The 25,057-nt window shown below is 46.2% G+C and overlaps 2 protein-coding genes across 2 annotated transcripts; one reads left to right on the top strand and one right to left on the bottom strand.

Annotated features, from left to right (window-relative positions):
• Positions 1 to 8,375: 8,375 nt before the first annotated feature.
• On the top strand, positions 8,376 to 13,262 carry LOC127296884 (E3 ubiquitin-protein ligase SINAT5). Its single transcript, XM_051327117.2, has 3 exons — positions 8,376 to 8,809; positions 12,224 to 12,610; positions 12,715 to 13,262. Exons 1-3 carry the CDS (start codon positions 8,537 to 8,539, stop codon positions 13,072 to 13,074), a joined length of 1,020 nt encoding a protein of 339 aa, XP_051183077.1. The 5' UTR covers positions 8,376 to 8,536; the 3' UTR covers positions 13,075 to 13,262.
• Positions 13,263 to 14,004: 742 nt separating this feature from the next.
• LOC127332121 (protein ALP1-like) lies at positions 14,005 to 15,150 on the bottom strand. The gene is made up of 2 exons (XM_071822239.1): positions 14,701 to 15,150; positions 14,005 to 14,619 (listed from the first exon to the last, which is right to left on the bottom strand). The coding sequence occupies exons 1-2, from the start codon at positions 15,139 to 15,141 to the stop codon at positions 14,005 to 14,007; spliced, it is 1,056 nt and encodes a 351-aa protein (XP_071678340.1). The 5' UTR covers positions 15,142 to 15,150.
• Positions 15,151 to 25,057: the final 9,907 nt, after the last annotated feature.

Raw genomic sequence — 25,057 nt, 5'->3', positions numbered from 1 at the left:
TGTGACACTTGGTAAAAACATGTGCATTGTGATGATCCGGTAGTCCAAGCTAATTAGGACAAGGTGCGGGCACTATTAGTACACTATGCATGAGGCTTGCAACTTATAAGATATAATTTACATGATGCATATGCTTTATTACTACCGTTGACAAAATTGTTTCATGTTTTCAAAATCAAAGCTCTAGCACAAATATAGCAATCGATGCTTTTCCTCTATGGAGGACCATTCTTTTACTTTCAATGTTGAGTCAGTTCACCTATTTCTCTCCACCTCAAGAAGCAAACACTTGTGTGAACTGTGCATTGATTCCTACATACTTGCTTATTGCACTTATTATATTACTCAATGTTGACAATATCCATGAGATATACATGTTACAAGTTGAAAGCAACCGCTGAAACTTAATCTTCTTTTGTGTTGCTTCAATACCTTTACTCTGAATTATTGCTTTATGAGTTAACTCTTATGCAAGACTTAATTGATGCTTGTCTTGAAGTGCTATTCATGAAAAGTCTTTGCTTTATGATTCACTTGTTTACTCATGTCATATACATTGTTTTGATCGCTGCATTCACTACATATGCTTTACAAATAGTATGATCAAGATTATGATGGCATGTCACTCCGTAAATTATCTCGTGTTATCGTGTGACCTGCTCGGGACGAGCAGAACTAAGCTTGGGGATGCTGATACGTCTCCGACGTATCGATAATTTCTTATGTTCCATGCCACATTATTGATGTTATCTACATGTTTTATGCACACTTTATGTCATATTCGTGCATTTTCTGGAACTAACCTATTAACAAGATGCCGAAGTGCCGATTCTTTGTTTCTGCTGTTTTTGGTTTCAGAAATCCTAGTAAGGAAATATTCTCGGAATTGGACGAAATCAAAGCCCAGGGGCCTATTTTTCCACGAAGCTTCCAGAAGTCCGAAGACGAAACGAAGTGGGGCCACAGGGTGCCCAAACCCTAGGGCGGCGCGGCCCCCCCCTTGGCCGCGCCGACCTGTGGTGTGGGGCCCCTGTGCCCCCTCCTGACTTGCCCTTCCGCCTACTTAAAGCCTCCGTGACGAAACCCCCGATCTGAGAGCCACGATACGGAAAACCTTCCAGAGACGCCGCCAACACCGATCCCATCTCGGGGATCCAGAGATCGCCTCCGGCACCCTGCCGGAGAGGGGAATCATCTCCCGGAGGACTCTACGCCGCGATGGTCACCTCCGGTGTGATGTGTGAGTAGTCTACCCCTGTACTATGGGTCCATAGCAGTAGCTAGATGGTTGTCTTCTCCCCATTGTGCTATCATTGTCGGATCTTGTGAGCTGCCTAACATGATCAAGATCATCTATCTGTAATTCTATATGTTGCGTTTGTTGGGATCCGATGAATAGAGAATACTTGTTATGTTGATTATCAAAGTTATATCTATGTGTTGTTTATGATCTTGCATGCTCTCCGTTATTAGTAGATGCTCTGGCCAAGTTGATGCTAGTAACTCCAAGAGGGGGTATTTATGCTCGATAGTGGGTTCATGTCTCCGTGAATCTGGAGGGGTGACAAGAACCTCTAAGGTTATGGATGTGCTGTTGCCACTAGGGATAAAACATTGGTGCTATGTCCAAGGATGTAGTCACTAGTTACATTACGCGCAATACTTAATGCAATTGTCTATTGTTAGCAACTTAATACTGGAGGGGGTTCGGATGATAACCTGAAGGTGGACTTTTTAGGCATAGATGCAGTTGGATGGCGGTCTATGTACTTTGTCGTAATGCCCAATTAAATCTCACTATACTCATCATGATATGTATGTGCATGGTCATGCTCTCTTTATTTGTCAATTGCCCAACTGTAATTTGTTCACCCAACATGCTGTTTGTCTTATGGGAGAGACACCTCTAGTGAACTGTGGACCCCGGTCCAATTCTCTTTACTGAAATACAATCTACTGCAATACTTGTTCTACTGTTTTCTGCAAACAATCATCTTCCACACAATACGGTTAATCCTTTGTTACAGCAAGCCGGTGAGATTGACAACCTCACTGTTTCGTTGGGGCAAAGTACTTTGGTTGTGTTGTGCAGGTTCCACGTTGGCGCCGGAATCCCCGGTGTTGCGCCGCACTACATCCCGCCGCCATCAACCTTCAACGTGCTTCTTGACTCCTACTGGTTCGATAAACCTTGGTTTCTTACTGAGGGAAACTTGCTGCTGTACGCATCACACCTTCCACTTGGGGTTCCCAACGAGCGTGTGCTTTACGCGTCATCAATGGCTAAAACACTTTGTAGTCATGGAAGCCATGATCGTCGTGGCCGCTTCCGGAACCAATTCCGATGTTGCGCTACTCTGATCATTATGCTTAGGTTCATAAACTTTATCAAGTTCTATTGTCCTCCCACTCAAAAATTTCGCTAGAAACAATTTCTTGGAAATAAGAAACATTGACAAACTCTTTTGTCTTTGTCTCCATAGTGGGAATAATTCCCAATCAATTCTCTGGGATAACCAACAAAGACATTCATCCGATTTTGGTTGTAAACTTATTTACTTATGCTATGCATACCAAAATTTAAGAAAGGACTATTAGGGTTCATACCCATGCCATAACTCGTATGGTGTCATTTCTACGGATCATGATGATGCTCTATTCAGTGTAAAAGCGGTAGTCTCTAAAGCATAATCCACAAAAAATATAATGGCTTTATTTTATTTTATCTCATCATTAATCCAACAAAGTTTGGATACATCTCTTGGATACTTCATCATCACTATGATACTCCAAGAAACGTGAGTTGTAGAACAATTTCATAACTCTCTTAGATGTTCGCTAAAACTTGTAATTCAAATATTTCCACCATGATCCAATCATAGATATTTGACTTTTCTATTACGATGATTTCCTACTTCACGCTGAAAATTATTTGAATCCATTCAAATGTTTCAAACTTCTTCCTTATCGAATATATCCATATATACTCAATTCATTGTTGAAAGTTTTCATGAAGTAGAAGAATCTCCCGCACACAACTATGTCCAGTGAACCACATACATCATCATGTATTTTTCCACTAAGTTAGCGTCTGCTCAACTCTTGGCCTATGAATGGTATTTTAATCATTCTCTTTAGAAAAGATTTGCAAGCACCAAATGATTCAAAAATTAAATGACTCCAAAAATCCATTTACATGGAGTTTCTTCATGCGTTCCTTTCTAACATGACCTAAATGGCGGTTCCACAAATAAGTGGAATTCAAATCATTTGCCTTATGACATTTTAGCGTCAGTGTTATGTATGTGTGTTTCACCATTAAGATTTATAATAACTTATCCATCATACATGGAGTAATGTCATAATTTGAACAACTCATTGTTTTCATTTGACCAGAGCAAAATAACAATTATTAAGTTCTTTATTATAAATTCTAAGGGCTAGATAGAATGCCAACGACGAACATAATAACACTTTATTTTGTTCCAGACGTGTATTCCTATCATATTCCTTGTCAGTCACTTAGGCCATTGTATTCTTGTATTGTGTTGTTTTGTATGACACTTCATACCAACCAATATGGTACTAATACCCAAGAATTTCATTGTGTGATCTAACTAGGAACACAACCATAACATGTATATCATTTATATACACCTGAGCTAGACTTTCTAGTCTTTTCTTTCTGCCAATAATCTTTTGTAGTTTCTCTTTTAGCTTTCCTCATTATTCAGAAAAACACTTCAACATCAATAACTTCTAGGTTTGTTGGTCAAATACCAATAACCTTGAGGTTCTTACTTTGAAGTTGATCATCATATGACAAGTGTTCCGGATTTCACTATTAGTAACCTTGTAATATGATGAACAATTTCACTCATAATTTTATCCATTGTATCATGATGACTTTCTAAGACTATGTCTGTACATGCTTGGCTCATAAAGTTTAACCTTAGTATTCGCATGTGCAAATCTGGCTTGCACCCGTTGTATGCACATGTAGAATCTATAACACCCGATCATCACGTGATGCTTCGAAACGACGAGTCTTAGCAACGGTGCATACTAAGGACGATTACTTCATGGATATGCAAATATTGTTAGTGCCCCAATAGTTGGAGGATTGGGACGCCTTGCGTCTTCAACCTTCGTACATTCCCATAAAACAACTTATGAGTTTATGTAGTCTCACCAAATTATATTCTATCATCTTGTAATAAGGTCTTAGATATCACATATATCTCATACCTTGATTATTTCTGAAAACTAAATTTTCAGCTCCTTACTTTTCAAACAGATTTGAACTTCAAGTTTCACGGAGACAAGATGACTTTAGTTACTAATTGAAACCATAGCTCATTGAATCAACAATATGAGGTTTACTAAAAATTTGCAATAGGACTTAATCAATTCTTGATTCTTTAACAATACGGTACCAATCCGTAAAGTTTCTTATCAGATTTTAACAGTATTTCTATCTCAATTACAAGACTAGCGCATAGTAGTAAACGGATGCCAATACTACAAAATTAATTCAAAATAATACTCAGACTATGTTTATGATAATTAGTTCATGTTTTAATCTAATTACTAATGAACTCCCACTTAATACAACATCCCTCATAGTTGTTAAGTGGTACACAATCCAAATCCACTACACCAAAACCGATCATCACGTGAGATGATGTAGCTTCAATGGTGAACATCAACATGTTGATCATATCATACATATGACTCGTGTTCAACCTTTCGGTTTTCGTTGTCCCGAGGCCATGTCTGTACATGCTAGGCTCGTCAAGCAAACCCAAGTATTCCGCGTGTGCAACATGGCTTACACCCGTTGTATATGAACGTTGAATCTATCACATCCGATCATCACGAGATGCTTTGAAACGACGAACTTTGGCAACGGTGCATACGAGGGGAGAACACTTTATTATCTTGATATTAATGTGAGGGATCATCTTATAATGCTACCGTCGCGTTCTAAGCAAAATAAGATGCATAAAGGATTAACATCACATGCAATTCATATGTGATATGATATGGCCCTTTTGTCTTTGCGCCTTTGATCTTCATCTCCAAAGCACGGACATGATCTCCATCATCAACGGACATGATCTCCATCATCGTCGGCGTAGCGTCAAGGTCCATGGCGCCGTCTTCATGGTTGTTCACCTCATGTAGCAACTATTACAACTACTTTGAAATACTACTCAACATGAAAATTAAAGACAACCATAAGGCTCCTGCCGGTTGCCACAATACAATAATGATCATCTCATACATATTCATCATCACATTATGGCCATATCACATCACCAAACCCTGCAAAAACAAGTTAGACGTCTCTAATTTGGTTTGCATATTTTACGTGGTTTAGGGTTTTCGAGAGAGATCTAATCTACCTACGAACATGAACCACAACGGTGATACTAATGTTGTCAATAGAAGAGTAAATTGAATCTTCACTATAGTAGGAGAGACAGACACCCGCAAAGCCTCTTATGCAATACAAGTTGCATGTCGAACGAGGAACAAGTCTCATGAACGTGGTCATGTAAAGTTAGTCCGGGCCGCTTCATCCCACTATGCCACAAAGATGCAAAGTACTCAAACTAAAGACAACAAGAGCATCAACGCCCACAAAACCATTGTGTTCTACTCGTGCAACCATCTATGCATAGACACGGCTCTGATACCACTGTTGGGATACGTTGCATAGAAAACAAAAATTTTCCTACCGCGAGAACGCAATCCAAGCCAAGATGCAATCTAGAAGATGGGAGCAACGAGGGGATGAACGAGACTAACCCTTGAAGATTTCCAAAGCCTATAAGAGTAGGCTCTTATTGCTGCGGTAGACGATCAATTGCCGCTTGCAAAAGCGCGTAGAAGATCTTGATCACGGTGCCACGATCGGGCAACACCTCCGTACTCGATCACACGTTCGGTGTTGATGACAACGTCCTTCTCCCCGTTCCAGCGGGCAGCGGAAGTAGTAGATCCTCCTCGGAATCCCGGCAGCACGACGGCGTGGTGGCGGTGTCGATGGAGATCTCCGGCAGGGCTTCGCTAAGCATATGCGGGAGAAGTAGTGGAGGAGGGGTGCTAGGGTTTGGGGAGAGGGGGTGCCATGGGCGCCGGCCTCAAGGGGGCAGGGGTGGTGCGGCCAAGCCATGGGCTGCCCCCTCCCTCTCCTCCTCATTATATAGGTGGAACCCCAAGGGTTTGCCCAAAGTCTTCGAATAAGACCCCAACAGAAAAACTGCCTTATGGACGAAACCTAGAGGGACATGGACTCTCCCCTTCCCCCTTTTCTTGGCCGGCCAAGGAGGTGGAGTCCACCATGGACTCCACCCTCCCACTTGGTTGGCTGGTTAGGGTTTGTGGAGTCCCTCCGGGACTCCTCCTTCCATAGTAATTTATTTCCGGATAATTCTAGAAACCACCTTCCATAAATTCACCGGATCATTTCCAAACTTGGAAAGTGACTTCCTATATATGAATCTTATTCTACGGACCATTCCGGAACTCCTCGTGATGTCCTTGATCCCATTCGAGACTTCGAACAAAACTTCGAACTCCATTCCATATTCCATATCTACTTAAACGACATCAAACCTTAAGTGTGTCACCCTACGGTTCGCGAACTATGTAGACATGGTTGAGACTTCTCTCCGACCAATAACCAATAGCGGGATCTGGAGATCCATAATGGCTCCCACATATTCAACGATGACTTTAGTGATCGAATGAACCATTCACATACGATACCAATTCCCTTTGTCACGCGATATTTTACTTGTCCGAGGTTTGATCATCGGTATCACTCTATACCTTGTTCAACCCCGTCTCCTGACAAGTACTCTTTACTCGTACCGTGGTATGTGGTCTCTTATGAACTTATTCATATGCTTGCAAGACATTAGACGACATTCCACCGAGAGGGCCCAGAGTATATCTATCCGTCATCGGGATGGACAAATCCCACTGTTGATCCATATGCCTCAACTCATACTTTCCGGATACTTAATCCCACCTTTATAACCACCCATTTACGCAGTGGCGTTTGATGTAATCAAAGTACCTTTCCGGTATAAGTGATTTATATGATCTCATGGTCATAAGGACTAGGTAACTATGTATCGAAAGCTTATAGCAAATAACTTAATGACGTGATCTTATGCTACGCTTAATTGGGTGTGTCCATTATATCATTCACATAATGACATAACCTTGTTATTAATAACATCCAATGTTCATGATCATGAAACGATGATCATCTATTAATCAACAAGCTAGTTATACAAGAGGCTTACTAGGGACTCCTTGTTGTTCACATAACACACATGTATCAATGTTTCGGTTAATACAATTATAGCATGGTATGTAAACATTATCATAAACTCAAAGATATTATAATAACCATTTTATTATTGCCTCTTGGGCATATCTCCAACAGGAACGTGGCCGGTGATCTTTTAAGCGCGGCCGCGCGCGGGATACGATGGCATTGAAGGCGGCGCAGAAGCCCAGCCGCCGCCGGCCAGTGCGCGTGCAGAACAGGCAGCCGCGCCATTGATGGCGAAGGCTGCGGCGCAGACGCGGAAGCGCTGACCGCCGAAGCGATGCCCTCGATGCAGGCTCGCTGCCAGGCGGGCCCGGTGAGGAAGCGAGCGGACACTTTGCGCGTCCGCCGAGCGTCCGCAGAGACGCAAATCTGACGCATATTTGGACCAGGTTTGCGTCTCCGCGGACGGCCCGGTCACTTTGCGTCGCCCCGCTGGAGGTGGTGCTAGACGCATTTCCGGTCCACGCGAACGCAAACGGTCGCTCAGCGTCCGTTTGCCTCGCGCCGCTGGAGATGCCCTAAGAGCTTGTTTGATTTATATGATAGAAAAAAAACATATGAATAGGAAAAAAATATGGAATTGGGATGTCGTGGCTACCCTTTTGAATCGTACGAGAAAATGGATGTTTTAGCAACAGGTACAACGGTATCTAGAAGAAGTTGAGAAGTTTTTGTTTTTGGAAAGGAGGGAGTACATTTGATTGTAGCAAATGGATTTTTCACGAGGTATTACAGAATGTACACTACAAAATTTCTATAAAAATAGTTTCTATAAGATATGTTCATATGAATGAAACAACTTACATATAAATTTTGTCCATAGTATCTAAATCCTACCCAATTTCTATACAAACCTTTATAAATAAAACGGCCATTGCGAAATTCGTTTGTTTGAGAGGTGCGGCCACAGGTCCGATACCCCACAAAACGGCGCGGTCGCTGTCGCCGCGTTGTTCCAGACGCGAATGCACACGCCGTCACGCCGTGAGACGAGAGAGGCCCGCGTCGTCGTCCCGTCCCCAACCAAATCAACCCCCCATCGCCCAAACGCAACGAACCCACCCCACCGCGGCCAGGCGCCTCCTCCGTCCTCAATCAAATCCCAGCGCAGCCGAGCTTCCTCGCGCGGGCGCGGCCAGGACGACGCCGGGGCGCGCGCGCGTGCCGGGGAGGGAGGCCGCCATGGACATCGACAGCGTCGAGTGCCTGTCCCTCCCGGACGCCTCCATGGACGTGGACGACGTCGACAGCCACCACCACCACCACCACACTATCCCGCTCCACCTCGCCCCTAGCGCCGGCGGCGGCGGCGGAGGCCGTTCCTTCCCCAAGGTGAATGCCGGGGGAGTCGGCCCTACCGCGGGCGCCGCCGCCGGAGGGCCACCGGCGACCAGCGTGCACGAGCTGCTCGAGTGCCCCGTCTGCACCAACTCCATGTTCCCGCCCATCCACCAGGTGGGTGCTCTCCCCTTCCTGCCACGCTCCGGCTCCTGATTTCGGGGTCACTTGTGTGCGCGTCTGGATTTGGGATAGGCATGCCGTGTGGGTTTGGGTCTAGAATAGGATCCTGTGGGTACAGATTTGGGGATTCTGGTGGACAGAGGCGCGGGAATTTGATCCCAGTTTTTATAGGATCGATTAACACTTGCCTATTCTGGCCGGATTCCTGTGGCTGGAACCGGGGATTGGGTGATTGCGATTTGGGTAGTTTCATGTTGATAGCTCGAAATGGGTGATTTGTGATTTTATGTTGATTCCTAGTTTCGTACACTGTATGTAACTTCTTCGACGAATTAGGGGATTTTCGTAGGCTAATTAATAATTAGCCCCCTTTGATGCACAATTTGAATTGAGCCATTTAGATCTGAATTTCGGGTCTATTAGGGTCCAGAGTATGGACTAGCTGTATTATTCAGGGGATAATTCATTTCGTTTATTGCTTTAGCAAACTCCAATTCCAAATATACACTTTGGAATAATAGTGGGAAGAAAATTTGGTTTTATCTACTGGTTAGCTTCTTGTTGCCTATCCTTTGTCCTGTTGTTAACCTTTGGTACTTTTAGTTACTTGGACTGAATATCACCAAGACAAAACTGGTCATCCAGTCTAGCCTGGTAATGTAATGCTGTGCATTAACGACTTAGGTAGTGATCAATCAATTAGTGCATTTTTAGTAAAATAGAACACGTTCATTTTCATGGAGTGAAACATGATTTGGAAGATTGCGCTAGCAAATTTTCATGTTCCAACACTCCTGTTTTTCGTGGTGAGCTACATAGTATACTTTTACTCCCCTGGCTATTTGGTACTATGGTTCCTCTTACATCCCTTGTTCGTATAGTTGATAGGTTGCTTGTTCTGCTGTTTGGTTAGGTTGAGCTTGCCCTTGACATTTATAATCTAGTCCCTTTTTTCTAGTTCACCAAAGTCGATTGAGGACTCACTGCAAATATTGGAAATTCCGAGAAGTCAAGAGAGAAATCAAAGGAATTGAAATAATGCTATTTAAATGCTCTGAGCTCATTTATTTCCATTATTTGTTGTGGGTTGGGGAAGTTGATTCAGATTCTTCAGTGAGACAGCTTACCAAACTGAATGGTTGCTCAATCCAACATGTTTGCGTTTTGGTCCACTAAGTTTTTGCACTCTCCATGCGGACATGAATGTAGCATGTGAAGAGCTGCAGCTTCCAGCTTTCCACATGCTGAATTTTCTTTTCTAAGGACCACAATTTAAGTACATTTAAAATAGGAAACTTGAGGAACCACAGGTCGCCTAGATTTTGTACACCTAACTTTTCTGTTTCACGATTTCAAAATGTCTTCAAAATTGAAGTAGATAACATGCAACATACCTGTTCAACTTTCTCCTTGGGGTTAACTTCAATTGTAGTATTAGTACCAACATTTCATCTCAGCTTGGAGACAAATTCCTGCTTGCAATATTAGTCAGACTGGCACTTGGATGTTTCTGTGTCTTTTGCCGTCGGTTAGTTCGTTAGAGCGAATATCGAACTGAAGGATGGGAATGTATTTCCTTGACATATCAACTCTGTTTGGACATGAGCAAACTAGTGACGGTTTGTATTTGAAGCTTTCTCTTTGACATTTTACTGGAAGCTAGGGGGAGGAGACTGGTGTTGCGTAATTAATTGTACCAATACCAATCACCACTATTTCCACAATTTATTGGGTGCCATGTTCCATGAATGCTGGTTTGGGCATGTATCTCGGGTTTCACCTGGTTTTCCTCTCATTAACCGGGCAACTATCTGCTTCTTAAGTCGTAAAAATGTCTGTTTTTTTTAAACAATGCATTGTGTGTTCTGTTTACCTCTGTTTATACTACCTCCGTTTCAAGGAATAAGGCGTCCTAGTTTTACGTGCTTTTTGTTTGACTAAAAAATATTTTAAATATATAAAAATTATTTGAATGAAATTAGCATCATTAGAAAGTGCTTTTCAATATGAATCCAACGATGCTAATTACATACGGAGTATAATATAATCAAGATTTTCTTGCTCAATTTTTATGGTCAAAGTTCGTCTTGGAATACGCGTGCGCCTTATTCCTTGAAACGGAGGTAGTATATTCTTAGATGAAGTTGCAAGTTAGAGTTGGGGAATGAGGTGAATCATCTTATAATTTTAATGTTTCTAATTTTAATGTTAGGATTTTTGTGTTTTCAGTTCAAACAAAGGTTTTTCTATTCTTGCTTCGATGATACGAAAGTGAAAGCAGTGTAATAACTAGTGACGTAGACATGATAAGTAACACTACAGTAATGCTCTTAATATCTGTTTATTAAGATTACAGTAAAAAACCATTGGGTTTTCCTTTATTTTCTTGGAAAAAATTGAGAAAGCAAAAATGAATAACTATGTCTGTATTCTAGCACTTGCACAACTTCTTCTCAACGGCCACATGACTCGGCCAAACACAATGCATGAATGCAGTCTCACACATATTGGACTGAAGAGGTGAGAAGAGGACTAGGAAAAAAGAGAGGAATTTGTTTACTAGTCAGTCTCCAGCAAGTTGAGAATGAGTTGTATATTGCAACCATGTTTTTACAAGTAGTCAATGGTTTGAAAAGCGGACGACTGAGACGTCTCAGCCTCTCCTCCCCTGTTTCGTTTCTTAGCCAGGGTTATTCTGAACGACTGCTAATGTTGAAGGGGTTTGGGACTTGGTCATTATGGGCCTTAGCTAGCCTAATGGGCAACATGAGGTAGGCATTTCATTTTCGCCTTCTCATTTTTTCCGTCACAGCCCCACTTTCCTTTCTTCCTTTGCCTATATCTGTATTCTTGCTAGGGATTCTTCCACCAGATTAGTACCTATTACTATCTAGCGCTTTTTTTTTTTCTATCAACCTAGCAGCTTGTTGAATACTGCCAATAGTATACCTCTTTCGTCTGTCCTGACATAAGTAACTGGTTGCACATAAAACATTGCCCTTATGATCGATCCTGATTCTATAAGAAGATGATAGGAAGCATCACAAATCATCCCAATAAATGAAATGTCAATTGCAAGGGTTTATGCTTGCTACCTTGTTTTTCAGTTCATCTTTCATGCTATTATGTATATGTTCTTCAGTGGTAATTATACACGGTCCTAGTGGGTGCTTGCTATTCTTTGAAGATTCAGTCGATGGATAATCGTAGTTGTGCTCAAAGCATGATAATCGTAGTTGTTCTCAAAGCATGATAATCGTAGTTGTGCTCAAAGCATATATATTATGTAACAAGGACACTAATAATGATTGAAAACCAATATTTGTGGTGCTGAATATATTTCATCTGAAGCGTACTACCAGTATAGTTGGAAATTTGACAGTTTGTATCAATTTGATGTTTCTACAGTGCCAAAACGGACATACTTTATGCTCGACATGCAAGGCTCGGGTACACAACCGGTGTCCTACATGCAGACAAGAGCTTGGTGATATCAGGTGCTTGGCATTGGAGAAAGTAGCAGAATCACTGGAGCTTCCGTGCAAGTACTGCTCTTTAGGCTGTCCAGAGATCTTCCCATACTACAGCAAGATAAAACACGAAGGGCAGTGCAGCTTCAGGCCATATAACTGCCCCTATGCTGGTTCTGAATGTGCTGTGGGTGGTGATATACCTTTCCTCGTTGCACATTTGAGGGATGATCACAAAGTTGATATGCACAGCGGTTGCACATTCAACCATAGATACGTTAAGTCGAATCCACGAGAGGTTGAGAATGCCACCTGGATGCTAACAGTAAGTATCTGGAATATGTATTTTCAGATATCTGCGTGCAATTACTCTTAAGATCCAAAGCTTTTCAGTCTTAAGTTACTGATTGAATGTTTCTGCTGAATCAGGTGTTCCATTGTTTCGGACAGTACTTCTGTCTGCATTTTGAGGCCTTCCAGCTGGGCATGGCACCGGTATACATGGCTTTCCTCCGTTTCATGGGCGACGAGAACGAAGCGAGGAACTACACCTACAGCCTCGAGGTTGGCGGTAACGGCAGGAAGATGGTATGGGAAGGCACCCCTAGAAGCATCCGTGACAGCCACCGGAAGGTGCGGGACAGCCACGACGGCCTCATCATCCAGAGGAACATGGCGCTCTTCTTCTCGGGCGGCGACAGGAAGGAGCTGAAGCTCAGGGTAACTGGCCGGATCTGGAAAGAGCAGCCGAACCCGGACGGAACCTGTATACCGAACCTCTGCAGCTGAGGCGAGCAACGCTCAGCGCCGAGAATGATTGTGCTATTTGGCTGGCTTGTTATTTATCCACTGCCATGTCGTTGTGTTTTCGATAGTCCAGTGACAGTTCCAGGTGTAAAATGTTCTTGTAAAGTAATTGTGTATAGAGTCCATGACATACCACAAGTTGGCAAATAAATGTCTTGATTCGGTTCTCACCTTGCTTACATTCTGTTTCTATCTTCCTGAATGTGTAATAAAAGCAAATGAAAATTAAGCTACAGTTTGGGCTGGGTGTCTGTAGAGAACGTCTGAACAAGCCAAACTAACCTAGCGCGGTCTCTGCGGCGTCACGTAATGAAAATCAAATTAGATGCACTGAACCCACTAGGCCGCGTTTGGTAGCTTGGGCGCCTCTTGGCTCGCATCGGCTCAACAATTTTCAGCCTGTTTGGTTGCCTAGGGGCGCGTTTGGTTGCCTGGGCCACTTCACGTCCAAAACGAGCCACAAGCCGAAATTGGCCTGTTGTTTGGTAGGTCGGGCTGCATCGGCTGGGCCATAAAGGACGTTCTGTTTGTTTGCCTGCAGCCAAGCCCAAATCTCAATGGAGATGACATGAGGCCTGTTTGGTACCATCCAGGCATGTCTACGGTTACCTCTTCTCTATGACGGGTAGCCTTACCAAGCTATCACCTCCTATGACACAGAAATCACAGTTCATGATAGTTGCAATCAGTTCACGAAATCATCCCTAACTACTACGAATGGTAGTTCATAACACGAGGCTTCTTAGCTACTACGAATTGCAGTTTATCATTACGGGGTCGTTGAACAAACGGGGATCGAAAAGGGTTCGAAAAACAGGGGATCATAGGGATTCTTCTTCTTCTTCACTTCGTCTTCACTTCTTCTCAGATGGTGGTGTTGCCTCTACCTTCCCACATTGCGTCTGCCCACTCTTACCTCTTCACCTTCCAGGCATCATTGTCGCCCGCTTCCACACCATGGCCGGTCTCTACTTCATCAAAAGTGACAACCTCTTCGAAGAATTCATCCTCGCACCAACCTAGGATCCACTTGTGAAGAATGCAACACACAAGGACCAACTTTACCTGAGTGTCAAACGTGTGGAACGGTCTCTGGTCAAGGACCTTGAACATGTTCTTTAATGCAGCAAAGGCCCTCTCAATGGTTACTCTAAGGCTTGAGTGTCTGAGATTGAACAACTCTCTCGCATTCAGAGGTCGGTGCTTTGCAGAGAACTCGTTGAGGTGGTACCTTGTTTTTCTGAAGGGAGGTAGAATTCCAGGTCGGCATGCATATCCAACATCTCCAAGGTAGAACTTACCGTCAGGGATTTGCAACCCATCAGACCTTGACAAGCTGTCGGTCAGGATGTTGGCATCATGAGCTGAACCCTCCCACCCAGGAAGCACGTAGGTGAACCTCATATCGAAATCCACATCTGCTAGCATGTTCTGGCTAGGGTAGTGCTTCCTCCCGTGGAATGCTGCAGACATTGATCTGGGTACCTTTGCAGTGACATGAGTACCATCAATAGCCCCAATGCAATCCTGTAAAAATATTAGCACGCAATCATGTTTCTGACAGTATGACACATCTGATAGGTAGAAGGAACATGATTTTGTGCTCACCCTGAAATAGGGGAACCACCTGTAGCTGTTCTTGATCTTGGTTGGTGTGTTCATTGATGCTGGCTTGATCATTTCACCTCTGAGCTCCCCAATTGCGTACAACACCTGCTGGAAGTACCGAGAGATATTCTCCGTGGATCGCCTGAATGTGTTATGGATGACTCCGAACCTCTGGTTATGACCGACCACATGAAGAAACATTGCGACTTGTTCTTCGACAGAGGTGTGGATGCTATCAGTCAGCAGTCCTCTTTCCCTGAACGATTTCACAAGTGCATAGAAAGGGGCTCTTCTCATCCGTAGCATCTGGATGGCCTCTACGTCGTTGCAGTTGTAGATGTTGTTTAGGTTGGCAATCCTCTCCTGATCTCGTTTTAACATAGGTCCGTATGTCACACGAGGATAAGCAGCATGCCTAACTGCTCTCTTCTGCACCATCATGATCCAGGCTTGTACGCAAATGATGAGTGCTGCGGCGTGATGCACAAGCTGGAGCTGGTAGGTCTACTCAAACAAGATCTATGCATTACGAACGGTCTTATCGAACCCAACTAGTTCTACGAACATGAATCGAAGACTACAGTAGAGCAGAGGAGTTTCCCCTTACCTCCGTCATGGCGGACGATGGACACGGCCGAAAGCCGCCCCAGATGTGCGCAAGCTCCGCCGCGGTTGGAGAAGAGGACCCTGGTCCGGCGCCGGTGACCAAAGGTAGATGCGCGCTTGTTGCGGTCAGAAACCCACCGGCGAGCAGCGACGGGCAACACAGTAGAGCCGGGAGGCTCCCAGGACTGCGGCTGGCCCTGGTCCCTCCGAGCGACGGCCCGCAAAGACTCGGCACGCACGTCCGATGCTGGTGCAAGGGCGTGCCACCTGACCTATACCTGGTCAGGAAGGTGATGGATGTGCCTCGCTTAGTTTCCTGCATGGCATACACGTAAACATTAAATACGAGCCTCGATCGGCTCTCAGGTTGTCCTGTGAATCGGCTCAAAGAGCCGATCCACCCATGATCCGTACGAGGTGTACGAATATATGGTGGTCCTGCTTGATCAATATAAAGCTAAGACGACCTACTACGATTTAGGGTTTTCACCACATAATCGGAACATCCTACTCGTGATTGAGCCTGGCGGCCACGCACGGTGATCGTAAACCGACCCTAGACAAGGCCTAAAAACCAACACGAAGTTGATCCCCGGAACATCCTGTCTAGGGCTAGCAGACTACACCCTACGCGCCACTGGATCCTTCAACCCGTTTGTAAGGCCTAACTATGCATATATTAAACTAATCCTTGAAGAACAAGGAGCAATCATAACGGATCGGATCTACTAAATAATGATCAAGCGGGGTGCCGCCCTTACGCCTAAGATAGGTGTAAGGGCGGCTAGACGTCTAAGGGTTGCACGACGACAGCATATGATACGATGAACAATGCTAACCCTAACACATCTAAGATAACTACTTTGCTCGCCATCAACAAGGCTTCAGCACGAGCAACGCATGAACAGCGAATAAACGTGTACTGCCTAGATCGCAAGATGCGATCTAGGCAGCATGATGCTTACCCGGAAGAAACCCTCGAGACAAGGGAGTTGGCGATGCGCCTAGATTGGTTTGTGGTGAACGTGATTGTTGTTTATTTCATAAACCCTAGATACATATTTATAGTCCGTAGACTTTCTAACGTGGGAATATCCCAACCGGGCACGAGCCAAACTCTATCTAATCGACACGTATCCTACTATATTACAGATACACGGGCAAACTAGCCCAAACTTTGCATATAAGGCCGATTCATGTAATCCTTCCATGTATATTCTTCAAGCCCATCTCTAATCGCGGCCCACCTCTGATCCGGTCAAATTCTGGTGATAACACATGCCCCCCTGATTTTGGAAATGACAATTCCAAAATCATTCTGCTTTTCCTTCGTCGGGTCATGTCGTGGCAGAGCAGAACCGTTGCAGTATCCTTCATCATGATGCCTTGCCTCTTCCACTTCTCCGCGTGACCTGGCAAAATTTTTTTTTTGTTGGGCACCACTTCCTCGGAAACTGCTGTGGCATTGAATCTCCACTATATCCCCTTTTATTTAACCGCTCCAAACAGTTTGCTTCTTCATCCCCTTCGCATTAGCACTCCAAAAGCCCTCCTGCGCCACCATGCCTTCTTCCTCCTCTGCCTCATCGGGTCTTTCCACCCAATCCTCTTCCTCCCGCGAGCCGACGCCGGAGTGGGACCCGGAGGAGGCCCATGCGGCCAACATCCGCCGCGCCATCGAAGCCGGGGAGGAGTCCATTCACGATTTCTCCGTCCGGTCTGAGGACGACAAGTCCTCGACCGACGGGGAAAGTGACCTCCGCTTCCTTGCCGACGGGGAAACGGAGGAGGAGAGCGATGACGATCGCTTCTCCTGGGATGACTTCACCTCCTCCGAGGAGGAGGAGGAGGAGGAGGAGGACGACACCTCCTCCGACGAACCGCCGGCCAAGCGCTTCTGCCCCTGGCCGGGGAACCTCAGCGACTTCGACAGCGACGACGACGATGCTGACGAGGAGGACGAGGACAACGAGGGCCCTGCCGGCGGCCGCTGCAGCAGCGACGACGAGCCCGCCGGGAGTAGCGCTGACAGCGGCGACGACGGGGACGACGAGGGCAGCGACGGCCCATAGATAGGACCCTTAGCATAGGATCAGTAGTAGTAGATGGGGCAATGTATCCCCTAGTACTTCCTTTTGAGAGCAATCAGCTCTTTATGTAAGAAATCCTGTTTATCAATGAAGAATTTCCCCCAATTTGATTTTGCCGATTTCCTTTAAGCTAATTTAGCCGATTTCCCCTCATACTGACTTTGCCGATTGTTCACTTAGCCAATGCTCAATGAGCCGATGGCAACGCATCGGTCCTTCACAATCTATCCTTCAACTCTTCGACTGATGACTTTGAGATCTGGTGGATAATGTGGAAGACCCTTGCCTTCAAGAGAGCCCTTAAATTCCTCCCACCAGCTCCAGTGATCCTCTTCTGCAAGAACTCACCATTTTTGAAGAAGGTTGCGACGCAGGACCAGCCGATGACACCCCAATCGGCTTCTAAAAACAGAGCATCTACCAGGCCAGCTGCCCCCCGAGCCTCAGTCAAAGCGAGATTAGCGGTGAGGATGCACAGATCAGACAAAGGGCTTTGAACTCAGGTAATTCTGAGACAGCCACCATGCAGAGCCAGCCAAACTTGCCCCCATCGATCACCTTTTCTTCCGTTGAAAGCCGATATTGTAGACGAAACACCAACGGCTTAATGAGCAAAAGGCTGCCTTGCATGCCAAAACTGACGCTTCTGACAGTACTGCTGAACTGGCGCAAAGGGTTGGAAGTCCTCGAAGAGAAGGTTCGGGCACCAAAATCGGCTCATTGCAGCTGAGGAAGCTCTCATTGTTCACTCCCTCAAGGAAGCAGAAGGCCTCGAAGCTGAACTGAAGACTGACTTGGTGAAAATCCGCATCTTGAACACGCAGCGGGTAGAGCCTGTGTAATTGTACTAGAGTCGATGGCTGTGCATCGGCTTTTTTTTTACTGGCCGATTTTCTATCGGCCCCCCAATATTTCACTGCACATGTATCGCACATGTTCATCTGATTAGGTGCCCCCCCGAGCCGAATCTGCCAGGTAACTGCGGATATCGGCTCTGTAGTTAGCCAAGGCACTGTATTTGAACGTCGGCTCCGTTAGGACTAATGTTGACTTTTTCCAGCTCATCAGCCGACATAAAACCGCTGCCCATTAGATCGACGTTGAACACAGACAGAGCGTATGGTGAGGATAATTTTGGCCGATTGCTGGAATCGGCCTCCATGTTGATTGAATCGCTCAATGAAGGTTTTGCAATGTTTCTCCATAGGTCTTTGGGGCCGATCCCAAGGATCGGCCTCGCCACATTTGTCCATAGGTTTGTTCTTGCTATACGGTCAGGCCGGTGGATAAGACCAGCCTAACCCCGTCCTTCGTCACGTCGATGCGCTCGCAGTCGTCCAAATTGATGCCTGAGAGTGGCTCTTGGCCTGTTGTCTCCCAAACGTTCATGCCAGCCGTTGAAATCTCGGCCGAATCATCTGCATGGACGACCTCGACTTCATCTCCATCCCACTGTATTAAGCATTGGTGCATCGTGGATGGAATGCAACAGTTGGCGTGGATCCAATCTCTTCCCAGCAGGACAGCATAGGTGCTCTTGCTATCGACAATAAAGAACGTCGTAGGGATGGTTTTCCTCCCTACGGTCAGATCCACGTTCAGAACACCTTGTGCGTCAGATGCTTGGCCGTTGAAATCGCTCAGTGTCATGTTGGTCTTGATCAGATCCGAGCTAGAGCGTCCCAACCGACGTAGCATGGAGTATGACATAATGTTGACTGCCGCTCCGGTGTCCACCAGCATCTTGTTGACAGGCTGCACATTGATATAACCTCGCAAGTACAGGGCCTTCAGATGTCTGTAGCTTCTTTCTCGTGGCTTCTCAAAGATAACTGGCCGTGGGCCGCAGTCAAGTTGTGCCACAGGTGCTTCGTCTAATCCTGGAGCACTAAACTCCATCGGAAGGATGAACACCATGTTTGTGCCAGCCGATGTTTCATCATCGGCTTTGTTTTGTCTGGGGCGCCACTCTTTCCTTTGTGGCCGACCTTCTTCGTCCAGGGTTCGCTGAATTTTAGCGGCCAGATCAGGCCGCGCCTTCCTCAACGTGTGCAGGTATAACCTTTCAGCTTCCTCCAAACCACGTAGTCGCTGAACCCTACGCTTTTGGGAACGGCTGAGTCCATCAGGGCACCACCTTGGCCGGTGGTACTTATCTTCTTCTTCTTCATCATCGTCTTCCAAATCCTCGAGATCTTCCACCCGAGAGGACTCAGCGTGCTTATTCCGAGGCGGGAGAGGCCCTAGACGTTTGAACACGGACACGTTAGCTGCATCCTTCTTCTTCTGTCTACATTCTGGGCAGTTGCCGATTGTAGGCAATCGGCTCATTCCTGAATCCCAGCAGTGTCTGAAGAAGGGACAGTCCCAGTGCCTATCCTCGTCGTCTTGCTCTCTTGACTTTTCCTTGGCATGGCGCTCATATCTCTCCTCGTCGCGATCATGCCGACGATGTCCCCTGGCGTCCCTAGCCAGACGATCTCTTTCATCATCGTCGTTGGGTCGTCGGCGTTGGTCATATTGACTCACATACTTGTTGAGGAGGTGATCAGAGAGAGGTCGCTGATATCTCACATTCCTCACTTCTCCCTCTGTGATGTAGCGCTTGCCATCGTGACGGAGCCGATCGCGTGGAACGGCTTCCTCTGTGTCCTTGCTATGAGAGCAGCTGCCCTCGTCTCCGTCCTTACCAGAGTGGTGTCCAGGTCCTACCATGTTGATGTTGAACGAGAATCCTGGCTGGCACCCTCCAGGGTAAGTGCACTCCACCATGTTAACGGCTGGGAAGGGGTGTGTGTCGACTTTCATGGCGTACTGGCTGAAAATTAGACGCCCTTGTTCTATCGCCATTTGGACCTGCTGCCGCCACACCCTGCAGTCGTTGGTGGCATGGGTGAACGTGTTATGCCACTTGCAGTATGGCTTTCCGTTCAGCTCCTACGCCGTGGGGATCTTGTGGCCTTCGGGTACCTTTAGCTGCTTCTCTTTAAGTAAGAGGTCAAAAATCTGCTCAGCTTTGGTAACGTCGAAGTCAAACCCTCTTGGAGGACCTTGTGGCTTAACCCACTTGCAGGACACGGGGCTTGCCCCCCGAGTCCATTCAGCCACTGCTACCTCTTGATCTCCCGCAGAGCCTTCGTCTTCATCTGCCTCAACCAGGACCACCGCACGCTTGAATTTATCCTGGTATACATCTGGGTGGCGCTGTTCATATACTGACAGCTTCTGCACCATGTGCGCCAGTGAAGGGTAGTCTGCTTGGGAGGCCACGTCCTTGATCGGTGATGCGAGACCCACCACCGCCAACTTGACTGCTTCTTTTTCAGTCACACGAGCCGAATAGCATCGGTTCCTAACGGTCCGGAAGCGCTGGACGTATTCTGACACTGTTTCTCCGCGCTTCTGTCGTACTTGTGCTAAATCGGCAATGCCAGCCTCGGAAGCCTCTGAGTGATACTGCATGTGGAACTGCTCTTCCAACTGCTTCCAAGTCCGGATTGAGTCTGGTGGCAGCGATGTGTACCACCCGAAAGCCGATCCTGTGAGGGACTGTGCGAAGAACCTCACACGCAGCTCATCTGATGCTGAGATCGTGCCCAGCTGTGCCAAATATCGGCTCACATGTTCGATGGAGCTGGAACCATCCGATCCATTAAACTTGGAGAAATCAGGGAGCCGATATTTGGGTGGTAGCGGGATCAACTCGTACTCGTTGGGGTACGGCTTGGAATAGCCGATTGTCCTCCTTTTCGGCACCATGCCGAACTGGTCTCTCAGGATTGTACTGATCTGATCCGCGGTGCTGGCTGCAGGAGTTGAACTCTGAAGATTCGCCGGAGTGGCATACTTAGCCAGCCATGCTTGCTTTTCCAGCTCTGAGCCAACTGCAGGAGTTGAGCTCTGGAGGTTTGTCGGAGTGGCATACTTAGCTAGCCACGTCGCTTCTCAAGATCCGTTCCCGAAGTTCCTCCCCGCTGTTCCAGGAAGTCCCTGCCATTGCGATCTGGTTTGTGAGTGCCCGATTCTGCGATGCGGCACGTATGTGCACATGTATCCGTGAGGGATCTCCTTAGGCGCCTCATGCAAGAACTGGTAGTCACTAGGGTCACCACCGATCTTGTAGACGACGTATGCCGGTGAATTCGGCACTTCTGGTGCTGCCAACGCGAATGGCAGCGGTGGACGGGACTGGAGTGGCATCTCTCCCTGGTAAGTCCCTAGAGCTGGTCCTGACGGAGAGTACTGATGCCTCATGATTTCCTGGATCACCTGAAGAGCGACACGCTCCAAAGTGTTCACCAGGCTCTCAGAATGGCGGTGTAGCGAATGAGCTACCATGAAGTTAATCTCCTGACGCAGAGACCTGGTGCGTTCTTCTGACGGGGCGGACAGGTCCACTCCATCGAGCGCGCCTTCAGGTGAGAACCCTTTCCACCTGATGCCATGTGAGCGGGTTCTGTGAAAAGAGCCGATGAGGTCGGCTTCGAGGATTGCTTTGACCTCGTCATACTTCTTCTTGAGCTCCTCGGTCAGATCCTCGTACGTGGATCGGAGTGCCTTCCGCCATCTCAGATGTAGATGGCGATGCGGTTGATGTCGAAGACGGTCCCACCGGGCGTGCCAGAATGTGTTGCGGTCAGAAACCCACCGGCGAGCAGCGACGGGCAACACAGTAGAGCCGGGAGGCTCCCAGGACTGCGGCTAGCCCTGGTCCCTCCGAGCGACGGCCCGCAAAGACTCGGCACGCACGTCCGATGCTGGTGCAAGGGCGTGCCGCCTGACCTATACCTGGTCAGGAAGGTGATGGATGTGCCTCGCTTAGTTTCCTGCATGGCATACACGTAAACATTAAATACGAGCCTCGATCGGCTCTCAGGTTGTCCTGTGAATCGGCTCAAAGAGCCGATCCACCCATGATCCGTACGAGGTGTACGAATATATGGTGGTCCTGCTTGATCAATATAAAGCTTAGACGACCTACTACGATTTAGGGTTTTCACCACATAATCGGAACATCCTACTCGTGATTGAGCCTGGCGGCCACGCACGGTGATCGTAAACCGACCCTAGACAAGGCCTAAAAACCAACACGAAGTTGATCCCCGGAACATCCTGTCTAGGGCTAGTGATACGTCCAAAACGTATCTACTTTCCCGAACACTTTTGCTATTGTTTTGCCTCTAATTTGTGTGTTTTGGATGCAACTAACACGGACTGACGCTGTTTTCAGCAGAACTGCTCTGGTGTCTCGTTTTTGTGCAGAAATCCAACTTTCGGGAAAAACCTCGGAATTTATGCAGAAGGCCCTATTTTCCCAGGAAACTAACGGAGCCAGAAGGGCAATTGAAGTGGAGGCCCGAGGGCCCCACACCATAGGGCGGCGCGGCCCAGGGGGGGCCCGCGCGGCCCTGTGGTGTGGCCCCCTCGGCCGGCCTCCGACGCCCTCCTTCGGACTACTTATTCGCCTCGACCTAAAAACGCCAGGGGAGAAGTTGAAGTCGCCAGAAACCCTCCAGAACGCCGCCACATCGCGAAACTCCGTCGCGGGAGCCAGAAGTCTCCGTTCTGGCACTCCGCCGGGACGGGGAATTGGAGGAGATCATCGCCGCCATCACCGCCAACGCCTCTACATCAACCAGCCATGTTTCCCCCATCCATGTGTGAGTAATTCCCCCGCTGTAGGCCGAAGGGGATGGTAGGGATTGGATGAGATTGGTCATGTAATAGCATAAGATTGTTAGGGCATAGTGCCTAGTGTCCGTAGTTGGTACTTTGATGATATTGTTGCAACTTGTTATGCTTAATGCTTGTCACTAGGGCCCGAGTGCCATGATCTCAGATCTGAACATGTTATTGTTTCATCAAGATAATCATTGTTTATGGTCTTACCTATAAGTTGTATACACATGTCGCTGTCCGGAACCGATGGCCCCGAAGTGACAGAAATCGGGACAACCGGAGGGAATGGTAGCGATGTGAGGATCACATGTGTTCACGGAGTGTTAATGCTTTGCTCCGGTACTCTATTAAAAGGAGTACCTTAATATCCAGTAGTTTCCCTTGAGGCCCGGCTGCCACCGGCTGGTAGGACAAAAGATGTTGTGCAAGTTTCTCATTGCGAGCACGCACGACTATATATGGAACACATGCCTATTGATTGCTTTGTACTTGGACACCGTTTTATTATTATCTGCAAATGCCCTGCTATGATTGTTACATGAGTTTCTCTCATCCATGCAATGCCCGTCATCCTTCCCCGTGCCTACAGTATTTTAATCCTCTTTGTTTACTAAAATCACTACTCTTGTCTCTGTTACTCGTCGCTGTTATTTCACTACTGCTCTTTGCTATAAACACTGTTACTCTTGATAAACCCTTGCGAGCAAGTCTGTTTCCAGTGCAACTGAATTGACAACTCCGTTGTTAAGGCTTCCAAGTGTTCTTTGTCTCCCCTTGTGTCGAATCAATAAATTGGGTTTTACTTCCCTCGAAGACTGTTGCGATCCCCTATACTTGTGGGTCATCAAGACTATTTTTAAGGCGCCGTTGCCGGGGAGCATAGCTTTATTTGGAAGTTCACTTGGATTAATATTGTTCGCTGCAAATTCTCCATCATGGGTAAACCTCGCGATACTAAGATCGCCATATTACCATCCACTACAAGAAAAGGTACAATTCTGAATACCTCTGCTGCTCTTGATTCACCATCTGTGATTGATAAACTTGTTTCACCGCCACATGCTTCGCATGCGGGTACATCTGCTGAATCTGAACACTCTCATAATATTGATAATGTTTCTGCTGTGCTTGATGATAGTGGTTCATTGGGATCTTTTCTAGATGCTACAATTGCTAGGTCTAGACAAATTGAAAATCTTGAAACTCCTAATGCTACTACACCTGTTAGTTCACCTGAACTTGGTTATTTTAGTGATGATCCTGAGGAAGATTATGTGGAGCTTAATGATGATTTTATTGAAAAATGCAATGCTACTACTGATGCAAGAAAAATTAAAAGTTGCTTGCGTAACATGCTGTTAGATATAAAGCTGTCTCTGATCCTAAGTTTGCCACATCTCCTATAAACATTAGGGATAAAGATTATGATTTTTCTCTTGATCTATCTCATATAGCTATTGTTGAGAAAACACCCTTTTGTGGTACTGAAAAAGAAAGTGCTGTTGAACACATGACTGAGCTATCTACTCTTAGTAGCTTGTTTTCGATGATGTTAAGATGCGTACTTACTTTGTTGCTAAAATATTTCCATTCTCATTAAAGGATGACGCTAAAACTTGGTATAATAATTTGCCACCTAATTCTATTAAAAGTCCGAAAGAATTGCTTGATGTTTTCTTCCGCAAATACTTTCCTGCTAGTGCTCAACATATTGCTTTGCAGAGAATTTATAATTTTAATCAGGAAGATGAAGAGAAATTGCCTGAGGCTTGGTCGAGATTTTGCTCTCTTATTAGAGCTCGACCTGAGCATGATTTGGAAAAGCATGATTTACTTGATATATTTTATAGTGGACTAACCATTGAGTCTAGGGCATACCTGGATAGTTGTGCTGGTTGTGTTTTCAGAAAAGAACTCCAGGGCAGCTATTTGAAGAATTATTGGCTAAAATAAGCCGGAATCATGATGATTGGACTACGCCT

This window comes from Lolium perenne, chromosome 1 (assembly GCF_019359855.2).
Source record: "Lolium perenne isolate Kyuss_39 chromosome 1, Kyuss_2.0, whole genome shotgun sequence".
NCBI classification, from domain to species: Eukaryota; Viridiplantae; Streptophyta; class Magnoliopsida; order Poales; family Poaceae; genus Lolium; species Lolium perenne.
The sequence above is the reverse complement of the archived record's forward strand: the minus strand, read 5'-3'. Positions and strand labels throughout refer to the sequence as shown.

Bases quoted from the DNA above. Each gene is read 5' to 3' on its own strand.
- LOC127296884 (XM_051327117.2), top strand. From the start codon at position 8,537: ATGGACATCGACAGCGTCGAGTGCCTGTCCCTCCCGGACGCCTCCATG. The intron at 8,810-12,223 runs GTGGGTGCTCTC...ATGTTTCTACAG, and splicing joins TGTTCCCGCCCATCCACCAG to TGCCAAAACGGACATACTTT. The intron at 12,611-12,714 runs GTAAGTATCTGG...CTGCTGAATCAG, and splicing joins ATGCCACCTGGATGCTAACA to GTGTTCCATTGTTTCGGACA.
- LOC127332121 (XM_071822239.1), bottom strand. From the start codon at position 15,141: ATGATGGTGCAGAAGAGAGCAGTTAGGCATGCTGCTTATCCTCGTGTG. The intron at 14,620-14,700 runs GTGAGCACAAAA...ATATTTTTACAG, and splicing joins GGTGGTTCCCCTATTTCAGG to GATTGCATTGGGGCTATTGA.